This window comes from Mesoplodon bidens (genome assembly GCF_964165515.1).
Source record: "Mesoplodon bidens genome assembly, chromosome: 7".
NCBI classification, from domain to species: Eukaryota; Metazoa; Chordata; class Mammalia; order Artiodactyla; family Ziphiidae; genus Mesoplodon; species Mesoplodon bidens.
In genome coordinates, this window is record NC_138164.1 from 69,599,363 (window position 1) to 69,612,110 (window position 12,748).

Here is a 12,748-nt window from a genome sequence, read left to right on the forward strand (position 1 = left end):
GCAGGCTCAGTAGTTGAGGTGCATGGGCTTAGTTGCTCTGCGGCATGTGGGAGTTTCCCGGACAAGGGATTGAACCCGTGTCCCCTGCACTGGCAGACAGATTTTTAAAATTAATTAATTAATTTTTGGCTGCCTTGGGTCTTTGTTGCTGTGCGTGGGCTTTTCTCTAGTTGCGGCGAGCGGGGGCTACTCTTCATTGTGGTGCGCCGGCTTCTCACTGCAGTGGCCTCTAGTGTTGCGGAGCACAGGCTCTAGGCACACGGGCTTCATTAGCTGTGGCATGTGGGCTCAGTAGCTGTGGCACGCGGGCTCTAGAGCGCAGGCTCAGTAGTTATGGCACATGGCCTTAGTTGCTCTGCAGCATGTGGGATCTTCCCGGACCAGGGCTTGAACCCGTGTCCCCTATATTTGCAGGCGTATTCTTAACCACTGCGCCACCAGGGAAGCCCTCATGACAGATTTTAAACTGCATTAAAATAAGCGCACAAGAACGCTTTGTGGGGTATGATAATAAATGATTTTTATTTCTTCTTTATACTTTTCTAAATGTTCCCTTTTTTTTCAATGAAATGTGTTACTTTTATAAACACATAAAATAATAGTAACATTTCTGGAAAGAGTTAAAATCCTGAGGAGAAAATCTGACAGAGATTCATTTACAGCCATACACACACACACACACACACACACACACACACACGAGATGGCAGGTGGGCTATTGTACCCTTCATGAGAGAGAATACAAATATCAACATTAGAGTCACTAGACAAACTTCTTCTCCAGGCCAGCTGTAGCATGGCTGTTAGGATGGCCTTCATCCAAAATAGGAGAGAGAGCCAATTCAAGAATGACCACCAGCAGGCAGAAAATTACCCCAGGAGGACTAGCACTGAGAATGTTCCTTAGGGGGGAAATGACGTGCAATTGAACAAATGAAGGACTATCGACAAGACTGATTAGAATCACAGGACCTAAGGGTTGGAAAGTGGCTGTAAATCATATAGTTCAACTGTCCCACCCAAAGTTTGATTCCCTTTTATAATACTTCCTGCCACTGAATCTTCTATTATCAGAATCACCTGGAGGAACTTACACACAAATACAGATCTCCAGGACCCACTCCAGATGGACTGAATCAGAATCACTGTGTGTGTGTGGGGGAGGGGCATATCTAAGTCTTCCTAATGTACCTTTGGTGTGAAAACCATTGTTCTAGGTCACTGTCTTCCCAGGTAATCCATATCACCTCTAGCCAGCTCCAACTACTAAAAGGATTTTTTTAAAAATGAGTTGAAATCTATTCCCACACAGCTTTCCTTCTCCACCCCATTTCTACCCTTGGGGCCCCATTCAATAAGATGGCACCTTCTTCTACAGAACAGCTCCTCAGACAGCTCTGATTAATCGCATCAAAGCAAACCAAAATGCACGTTGCCTTGACAGTTTTTTTTAAATAAACGGAAATGGAGAAACACAGAATATATACTAGTCCTGAGTTACTGCTTTGAATTCAGAAAACACTGCAAACTAGAAACTCAGAACATCCTCTCAAAGCAATGTCAGGCAATTATGCAGGAGCCCAGAGGTTTAAAGAACTGTCTGCTTCTGGGAGATTCATAGGCATAGGCTTAGAGGGTGGGAGGGAGCAGCTGCAGAACAGTCAGCCTGCTGCCCTCTCCCTACATTCACCCTAGGCTATGTGGCCCCAGGCAGAGAAAAATGGGGGACCGGTCTTCTCTGGGGTGCAAATGCCCCACAGAGTTATTTCTGGCTACTTTCCATTTTCCCACTATGGCTGGTGCTAGCTCAGTCACTGGGTCAGTGTGCATGCGGCAGCACTTGAATACTCAGCTTCATGAGGATTTTTTACATAGGTATTTGGGGTGTTTGCATATGAGGAGGGGAGCCCTTTGTAGCTCGAGAAAAGTTAGTGACTGCTTTGAATAAGCATTATTTCTGACTTTGACTTCATACCATATCTCTTTTCTAGGGTGCAGATAAGTTGTTTCTCAGACAATATCTTAGTGCCAGAAGGACACTCATGGGCAGGAAAGTTCCTTTCTAGTGGTAATGGTCAGAAACCGCTGGGACAGATGAAGGACGTGGCTGTTCTGAAGCCTATTCCCACCTTTCAAAAGCAGAGTCGAAGAAATGCTTAGAAGAGAAAGAACATAATAGTCTTTACTTGGGAATTATATACAGAACTAATTATCTGAGTGAAAGTAGGGAGTGCTAGGTGGGGTGGGGGACAAGAGTAACTAACGCTATAAAAAACAGCTGTAAACCCACTCTTTAGACCTCACCAGATGTTTGACAGCTCTTATCCCGAGTATCTGATTTTGTTTATTTCCCCAATGGAACTGTCATTTTATTTTTTTTTAATTCAAGCATACTTGATTTACAATGTTGTGTTAATTTCTGCTGTACAGCAAAGTGATTCAGTTACACATATATACATCCTTTTTTAATATTCTTTTCCATTATGGTTTATCATAGGATACTGAATAAAGTTCTCTGTGCTATGCAGTAGGACCTTGTTGTTTATCCCCAAGTATCTGATTTTGGAATGGAGGCTTTTAGTCTTTTCCCATCAATATCTGGAAGTAATACACAGCCAGGACATCAGCTTTGTAAATAGTCTACTTTACTTGGCTTTCACCTGGCCTTTCTATAAACTTATCCAGTAAATTATGAACCTCTAAAGTAACCCCTCTGAGTTTTTCAGTATACAAGCTGATAAGCATAATCCTGAACACATGAAAGCTGCTAAGTTTTAGGAAGGCAGAAGAAGCAGATCCTCTTTCTTCCTTTATACTTTATCACAGTTAGCAGTTTTGGTAAAACCCTAACATGAGAAGCGTGAGAATATTTAATTTGTGTCACCTGTCATCACTGACAATTTCCCCGCAGACTGACTATCCTACTCAAATAGATATTTTGTGAACAGTCTGCCACATCTTCATCTTCCCTCACCTCCACTCCCTGGAGATTTGAGCAGCAAGTCTTCTGAAACAAAAAAGGCATTCTTACCTCCGCTTGCTGGGGATGACCCCCATCTCCTCACTGTCGCCCTCCAGCGTGACTCTCCTGGCTTGCCACCACTCATCATCAGAGGCATTGATAACATGGAGAATGTCTCCATATTTAAAACTAAGTCCTTGACTTGGCAGCCCACTGTCCTTGCTCTTGTCGTAGTCAAACATGGCTCTGGAGGAAATGACAAGAGAGAGAACATTGTTAGGAATCTCTGGCAGCACAGATCTAGGATTCACCGTTTTGATTGTTCATTCCTGCCCTGAGAACCCATTGCCCATTGGATACCAACTCCCAGGACTAACCCCTGGAATTGCAGTCAACATTCCCACTGCTTTGGTCACAAATCACGATTAGTTCTTACTTCTCCCAGGAGGTTGCAAGGCAGGTTAGTACTCTCTCACTACAATCAAATTTTACAAATCACTAGAAGGAAAGAATGAAGAGAACCATGGCATCTTTCTGAATGCAGCATGGTAACAACTTCCATGTCCTCCCACAGGGGACTGGGACCCTTCCACTCACTGGAGTATTGGACTATCACTAAAATTGGATGGTTGCAGAGGTTAATTTAATGACATTACTAAATGCTCACAAAGCAATAATGAAAATACACCTATGTTTATGTGTGTGTATATAGACACATAGATCAAAATATGAACAAGGGACTTCCCTGTCAGTCCAGTGGTTAAGACTCCATGCTTCCAATGCAGGGGGGGAGGGTTTGATCCCTGGTCGGGGAACTAAGATCCCACATGCCGTGCGGTGTGGGCAAAGAACAAAAAATGATATGAACAAGATAAATTGCTTCCATGGTATACCAAGCCTATCTCATCATTGCATTTATCGTTCTGAATTGTAATTCTTGCTTTATGTATCATGTTTTCCCCACTAAAGAGCCTTTGCTGAGCCTTTGCAGAGCCCAACACGCTATAATATGTATGACTGATGGGGTGAGGGAGTTGGAAGCAGAATTACAATGATGATTGAGACCTCAGTGACGAGCTGTTGTCCCAAGCAGCTGACAATCTGTCTCAAGTTTTACATAGTCCGCCTCCTCCTGTATCTCCCACAAACCATCACCACACACATAAAACAAGAGATTTCCCCGGAGAAGCAGATTTTGCCACGTCCCTGTTTATTCCCCTTTGATTCCATTCTAAGAATTTCCTTAGAGTGTAGCCACTATGCAAGCAAAACTAGCTAGATCTGGTAAACAGGTCTGTCTAAAATCACTGAGGACCAAGTGTGATTCTTTTTCTTTCTTTCTTTCTTTCTTTCTTTTTTCTTTTTCCTCATGAAAGAAATGTCACATCTGCTGTCATGGCAACCCCAAAGAGCTGAAGGCAGTATCTACAGCTCTCAAATACTGCAGGAAAGTTGCATTACTTGCAACACAGCCCCTTCTTCCATTAATTCTGTCCCCAGGTGATGGAATACGGGCTGGGTGGGGGGCGAGGTCTCAGCTCCTAGAATGACTCATTTCCACCCTGACCATCTGCATCTTCTCTACCAAAGACTTCACAAAACCCCAGCCAGGAAAAGGGGACTGAGAGAAGGCAGAGACCCACTCCTGACTCTGTCACTACTCTGGCTGGCTGATGTGACACAAATTAACATTCCTGAACCACAGGTTTTTAAATGTAAACTTAGTCCAATAACTATATTCACGTGGAGCTGCGGTGAGCATTAATGACATAACACATTGGATGCACCCGGCCCATGGTAGGTGCTGTGTAGCATAGTGCGGTATAATAGCAGCTAAGGAACGACTCAGGGGCCACACTGTTAGGGCCATGTCCTGGTCCTACTACTTCTCTTCTTACTAGTCACATAGCTGGTAACCCAGGCAAGTGCTCTAGCCCCTCTTAGGCCTCAGTTCCCTCATATATAACACAGTGATGACAACAACAGCGATGATAACAGCACCCCTATCATGGAATTGTTGTATAGATGAAATGCCACCTAAGGTAATACATGTAATGCATACACAAAAGTGCCTACACGTAGTGACAATCTTTAAGTATGAACTGTTATTATTATTATTATTACCTCCTTTTCTCCTTTTGAGTGTATACTTATAAAAATCCTTTCTATGGATTCTATTCTGTGCAAAAAGTAGTTAACACAGCAATCCTGAGATTACATCCTTAAAAAGCCCTGCTTATAAGGACAGCCCTTGACTGACATCTGGGAACTTAGTTTTGGGGAGGGTTCCTACCATTTCCTATTAAGAATGGCTCACTGTGCCTAAGCTGTTTATATAAACAATACCATTTAAGCTGAATACTTGCTTTTCCCTTGGGAGTCTGGAATTGCAACAGGTGCCAGGCAGTGAGGGTGCCTATGTGACCAGCCTGCAATAAAATCCCTGGACACTGAGTCTGTAAGGAGCTTCCCTGGTAGACAGGGTTTTACACCTGTTGTCACGATTTGTTGCTGGAGGAATCAGGCATATCCTGTGTGACTCCACTGGGAGGGGACTCCTGGAAGCTTCACCTAGTTTCCTCTGGACTTTGTCCCATGCACCTTTCCGTTCACTGAGTTTGCTTTGGATCCATTTCCTATAATAAATCACAGTCATGAGGATGACTATGCTGAGTGCAATGAGCCCTCCTAGTACATCATCGGCCTTGAGAGTTGTCTTTGGGACCCCCAACACTCGCTCTCTAGACTGGAAGGTGTATTCACATACACTTCCTCATTTGTGACTCAATACATTCCTACAAAGAAGGCACAATGGATATAGTACTTCGTATCCCCTTTTTACAGATGAGGGGCAAACCTAGCAAGGACCCCTAACTAACCCCAGGACACATGGCTTAGAGGCAGCAACCTGGGGCTGGTGTGTCTCCCAACCCTAAGTCCTAGTTCGGTGCTCTTCACCTTGTTCCCCCCACCCCACCTCAATCTGGGAGGTGGTGAAGGTGGTGACAGGGTGGTAAGGATGATAATCATGATGGCAACCACTACTTATGCCCATATTAGGGGGCCTGGCACCTTGTATTCATTGTCTTATTTGACATTGTAACAACCTGAAAGGTAAAAATCAGTACCCCTGTTTTACAGATGGCGGAGGAGGTTCAGGAAATTAAGGAACCTGCCTTAGGTCAAAAGTACACACATGGTAGAGACTGAATCTAGAATAAGGTTTGTCTGACTCCAAAACCCACATACGTGGCCATTTCATTATCAGGCTCAATTTCCCAGCCTGTCGCCCTCTGGCTGTGCTCACGACTTAGCAGTACCAGGAACTTTTAATCTTCCCTTCAGAGCTGACCACCTCTTCTCCCCCAAATTCCTGCAGTTCCCTTACTGCTCAGTTCTTGTCCCAGTATTCCTATCCGAAGGTCCCCAAACCTCTAGTTTGGCTCCAGGCTCCTTCTGGATGTAAAGCGTGGGGAGTGGAGGTAGAAAAGCCATCAGGAAAGCTGGCAGATGGTGGCCAAGAAGGCAGGCTATAGTGTCAGACTGCTAGGGTTTGCAACTTTTTAACCGTGTGATCTTGAACAAGTTACTTAACCTCTCTGGGTTTCAAGCTTTCTTTTATTTTTTTTAAAATAAATTTATTTATTTATTTATTTTTGGCTGCACTGGGTCTTTGTTGCTGCACGTGGGCTTTCTCTAGCTGCGGCCAGCGGGGGCTACTCTTCATTGCGGTGCGTGGGCTTCTCATCACGGAGGCTTCTCTTGTTGCGGAGCACAGGCTCTAGGTGCGTGGGCTTCAGTAGTTGTGGCATGTGGGCTCAGTAGTTGTGGCTCGTGGGCTCTAGAGTGCAGGCTCAGTAGTTGTGGTGCACGGGCTTATGTGCTCCGCAGCATGTGGGATCTTCCCGGACCAGGGATTGAACCTGTGTCCCCTGCATTAGCAGGTGGATTCTTAACTACTGCGCCCCCAGGGAAGTCCCTCAAGCTTTCTTAACTGTAAAACTGGCATAATAACACCAGCCACCTCAAAGAGTTGCGGTGAGGATTAAATGACATAAGATATGTAAAGTACTGTAACACCAGCCTGGCAGTAGCAAGTGCTCAATAAATGCTAGCTATTATTACTATGATAATTATTATTCTGAAAAATGCACTGGGATTTGAATCAGGGGATCTGGGTCCCAACTGTGCCACTTAGTAGCTGTCTTATGGACTGTGTACAAAGACGTCTAAAACACCTTACTATCCTCAGGACCCAGTACAGTGCTGGGCACAAAGTAGACCCTCAGAAAGGTCTGTGGAAATATTTCAGATGACCTTTGAAAGCCCCACTTCTTTCAAGCCTCAGCGACCCTGTGTGTAAGGGGAGGGGAACATAGACCAATCCCGAAGGTCCCCACCAGGTCAGACATTAATTCTACTGGGCTTCATTCTACTCCCAAGTATCCTTGAGGGGAGATTTCCCACCCTTGGGATCAGCAACATGCTCTTTCCATGAGTTCTATTTATCTTGGACAATCTGCCCCTCTAGGATTACACTGATTCAGACTTGTCAGGTCCCTAAAAACAAGCAGCTGACACATTTCAGCAGCTTTTAGTTCCTTTGGATATTAATGGATCGTCACATCTGGGAAAAACGCTACGGTGTCCAATCACCTATTTTAAAAAGCGATAAGCTGTTTCTAATTTGCTTTATGTGCTAATTCATCACAGCAACTTTTATAAAATGCCATTAAGACTCACACTTTCCACCCAGGGTGCTTTAACAAGTCCATTAGACAAGTAGAATTAGACATGAATAATGCAACGACTCTCCCATCCCTCCTGCCCCTTCTGCATTTCAACATGTGGTGGCCCCTTGCCAACCCGGGAAGTCTAGGAAAGGAAGCGGGGGTGGTGAAGCAGCTGCTTATCCTCATGGCTGTGCAACCTGGCTATGGAGACCTAGGTACCAGACCGAAATTGTGCTTTTTAAGTGTCTCACAATATGCTAGACTTTATATTCATTGTCTCCCTCAATTTACTGGGTAGGCAAGCCAGCATACGGGTTATATGCCAAGCTTTGGAGAGAGAAAAGTTCCGGGTTTAATTCCCAACTCTGTCATCCCTGGTTGTGAATTTGGGGCCTGTGACTAAACCTCTTAGCTGACCTCTTAACCATAGATGACTACTCCCTCATCAGTGAAGCGCAGGTAAGGATGGCATTAACTCACAAGATTGTTATGGAGATACAACAACGGGATGGTGCCTGTAAAGTACCCAAGACCAGCACAGAATGAATTCCACTTTGTTAGATTACAATCCTGCCACGTAAGCATTTTTGATCTCATAAAGGAAATGAGAGTCAAAGAGCCAAAATGCAAAAAGCTAGTAAGTGGCAGAACCAGAATTCAAACCTACAGATGTGTCTGAATCAAGAAGCCCGTGCTCCTGACTGTCAGAACCCAGCCTGGAACTCCCGATAAGGAATGTTGTACTTAGATCTCATCCCCAAAGATTTCATGATTGGATGATCGCATTGATGATGACACAGTGGACTAGACTTCAGGAGAGAGGCACATGTACTTTACTGGCCCACATTCAGTTCTCACACTGCCCTGCAGTGCATATTTTAGCCTTGTGTTGCAGATGAGGAAACGCAAACTTGGATAAATTAAGCAACATGTCCAGTGTCACACCAGCTATCAAGGTGTATTCCAGCTGTCATGTTCTATGCCTTTGTTCTTTAAGACACTTTGGAGAAATGAGGTAACTTTCCATGTGGCTGATATCTATGTGCCTCATAGGATTGTTTGTGTTGTGAAGGTCATTCTGTGTCATCTCCCTCATCAATCCCAAAACTCATTCACTGGGAGTTAAGTGCCCCTCTCATATACTCTTATCTCATCCTGTATTGTGTTTTTTAACATTTGCAAATTCTAGTTTGTATGAGCATGGGGGGCGGGGAAGGTTCATATTCCTCCTATCCCCAGAATCTACGCCATAACAGATGCCCAGTAAAAGTGATTTTCTGTTATTCAGTCTATCACCTATGCTTGTCACAGGGCAATCCCTGGAATTCAACAGTTTGTTTTCTTTCCTATAAGGCCTGGGCAGTTGGAAATAGCAGGTAAGGAAGGCCTGAGTGACACCCAGCGTAGGCCTTCCTGTCTTTCTTAGGAAATGATGAACATATGTGTCATATGTGTGACTTGTGTCTCTCAAGTCAGAACATACCCATCCCAGGTAGAGGGATACACGCAGCTCTGTACCAATTACTCCTCACATCTCTTTGAGGAGCCACCCACACCCCTGTGGATGAGTCGTCATGTCCAAACTTACTGAGCTCTATCAAGGCCACTTATTTCCCCACTCACCTCAATAATGAATTGCCTTCGGTGAGAGCGGTGGCTAAAGCCGCCAACAAATCAGTCTTAGTGGATGGGAACACGTTAGCCTCTGTCAATCCTTGTAAGAGGTCACTGACCACGATGCCATTGTTTATTGAGTGACTGCTGAGCACGTGGTAGGCCTACAACATACATGTCAGGCACTGTTCTGGGTATTTATTATCTTTGATTCAAAAGATAGCCCTTAAAAATGCAGGCATAGGGCTTCCCTGGTGGCGCAGTGGTTGAGAGTCCACCTGCCGATGCGGGGGACGCGGGTTCGTGCCCCGGTCTGGGAAGATCCCACATGCTGCGGAGCGGCTGGGCCCGTGAGCCATGGCCGCTGAGCCTGCGCATCCGGAGCCTGTGCTCCGCAACGGGAGAGGCCACAGCAGTGAGAGGCCCGCGTACCGCAAAAAAAAAAAAAAAAAAAAAAAAAAAAAAAAAATGCAGGCATTGTTCCCATTTTACAGAAGGGTAAATACACTATATGCCATGGACTGTGGTATCCCATGGGTTATACCTTGTAATCATTAGTAACCTAATAAGGCAGGTTTGTGCTCTTTAAAGACACTCTTCTCAGCACACAAGTGTTTCCTTTATGTTACAGGGTTGTTGAGAAAATGTCAATTTCTACTGGACCCAAGGAACCAGGCAGTCACTGTCATGACTGAAGGTGGAACTAATTGGGCACCGACCAGAGATCCTCACAGCCTGGGCCTCTGCACAGCAGTGGCATTTTGATTATAATCAGGGAAGAAGCATCATTTCTGGGGGCAACAACTCTGTCTCTCTCAGTCTCTCCCGAGTCTCTAGTACTCCCAATTCCCCGAGGGACATGGCATGAGCCGACTTCACATGTCTAGAGGTCTGTGTGTTGATCATTTCAGACAACTCATCATCAGGGCCTCCAGGGATGGGGCCCATTCCAGGCTGCCTTCCCTCTCTCCCGGGGTGTCCTAGCATCTGTCAGGTTGGTTTACACTGCAGCGCTGACTGACAGGCTCCCCCATCTGAGGGAAGCAGAGGCAAATCTGAACCTGCCCAAAGGCAGGCTTGACAGACCACAACGAATGGTACTACAAGTTTCAGGGCTGGGTGAGGCTGTAAAGATTAATCTTAAAATCACTGTCTTTTTGGCTTCCCTGGTGGCGCAGTGGTTGAGAGTCCGCCTGCCGATTCAGGGGACACGGGTTTGTGCCCCGGTCCGGGAGGATCCCACATGCCATGGAGCGGCTAGGCCCGTGAGCCATGGCCGCTGAGCCTGCGCGTCCGGAGCCTGTGCTCCACAACGGGAGAGGCCACAACAGTGAGAGGCCTGCGTACCGCAAAAAAAAAAAAAAAAATCATTGTCTTTTCCCCCAGATGCCATCAGCTGGGTACTCAGAAAATGAAATATGGGAAAGAGGAACATGGCCAGGATGAATAACCCAGGTTTTATGACAGTTCTAAAAGCTCTTATGTTCTGGCCTTGTTTGTCAGACAATCAAGATATATTAATCAAGATATTTCAGAAAGGCTGACAAAGCCCTGACTGTAGCCTTTTATTTCTGATCTGAGCTAAAAATGTACAACAAACTTTGGTATCTACTTTTTAGGGTCTTACTGTCACAAATTAGTAAGCTTGCAGTGGAGAAAAGGATATCCTGATTTGGAATTTCATTATTGCTGATACACAATCGCCATCTAAATATTTAAATTTATACACAGAAGACTCAGGTCAAGATCATGAGACATGAACATCAGATAGTCCTGGGTTCAAATAGTTGCTCTGACATTTAAGCAGCTGTGTGATTTTCATCTCTGTACCTAGGTCTCCCAAGGGATAAAATGAGGGGCAAGAATCCCTGTCCAACAGAGTCTTTATAAGAATTACATATACCAGAGCTTTTAAAACCCACTAAGTCCTCAGTGTTTATTCATTGAGTCTAGAATCTAAATTTCTTCCCTGTAAATTCCATCCCTTTTTTCTAGTTTTGCTCACTGGAGCATAAACAAAGCAACCCTACCACGGCTTTCCAATAACACTTTCTTTTAAGTATTTACCGAATGACTAGTGATATCAGCTGACACGTGCCAGGCCTAGAAGAAGGTGTTGGAGAAAGTTCATTTCTCTCATGAGCAAATAAAAAAGGGGAGAAAGACATCCAAGAATAGTCCACACAACTACCCCAAATCCTTAGTGGTAGTTTATCAGGGTTGGTGATGAAATTCACATACCACAAAACCAGACTATTGGATAATCACTTCAGCTCTCTCAATACTGAGTTTATTTTGTTTGTCTGTTTGTTTATGAATTTCAGAAAACTGGGTGGAAACTACAGGACTAGACTGAGGCAAGAGAAAATCTGGAATTAGGGAAAATGTCACCTCAAAATCTCATATATGTCCATAAAGGCTCCCATTATCACCTGTTGAATGAGGGCAGATAGAGAAGACAGAGATGGTTCCTTACTCACCCAGGTAAAACACTGAGTTCAGGATGTAATTTAACTTACACGCATGGAAATGAGCTAACAGTTATTTAAATATTAAATGCAACATTATTTACAGAGTGCCTGTTATGTGCCAATCATTATTATGTGCTGAGGGCTCAGAAATACACAAGAGGCTTGCCTCCTGTCCTCATGGAGCTTAATATTTGGTTGAGGATACTGGTAAGGGATATATTCGTTCGGCTACTCAATTATTCATTCATCAAATATTTATTGAGCACATACCAATGATGATTCTGGAGCTTATCAGTGAATGAAAACAGACAAAATTTCATGCCTTCATGGAGCTTATATTCTAGTAAGAAAAGATGGGCAAAAAACAATAAACCTAACAAATAAGCAAACAGTATATTAGGTTAGGAGTAGCTAGTTGGTATAGAACAAGTTAAAAATAGAGCAGAGTAAGAGGTATCAGGATTTTGAGATGGGGTAGAGTTGTGGTGGTGATGAAGGTTGCATTTGTAAATAGGCTGGTCAAAGTAGGGCTCACTGAGAAAGACATCTGAGCCGAGGCTTGAAGGAGGCGAGGGAATTAGTCATGCTGGCATCTGAGGAAAGTGTTCTAAGAAGAGGGAACAGCCAGTGCAAAGGCCCTAAATATAGTTAAAATCGAGCATGACGTGCAATATACTAAGAATTAGTGTGGGGGTGCCACAGGATGGCACAGCAGGATCCCCCATCAGGTGCTCAGAAAGGAGTTGATGAATGAAGGGACAATTCTCCCAGCTCCACTAGCTGAGAGGTGGTTGCACCCCTCCCACCCCACCCAACTGACTAGACATGTCCTTCAGGCTTTCTCCTAAAGGGAACCCCTTCTGTAATAATAGTGATCTCACATCCTGAAGACTCGGCTTTCTTCCCTCAGCCTCTCCCCCTTCCTATCTCTCCTTGGAAGCATGCACATGAGCTGGGCCATAGAAGAC

General features: G+C 44.6%; 1 protein-coding gene across 5 annotated transcripts in view; it reads right to left on the reverse strand.

Moving 5' to 3' along the window:
- Positions 1 to 12,748, reverse strand: part of DLG2 (discs large MAGUK scaffold protein 2) — a 1,231,136-nt gene that overhangs the window by 69,569 nt on the left and 1,148,819 nt on the right. For all 5 annotated transcript variants that reach the window (XM_081239496.1, XM_081239495.1, XM_081239497.1 and 2 more), the window contains one exon: positions 3,032 to 3,208. In XM_081239496.1, coding sequence (XP_081095622.1) covers positions 3,032 to 3,208 — 177 coding nt within the window. The remainder of the gene's footprint in view (positions 1 to 3,031; positions 3,209 to 12,748) is intronic.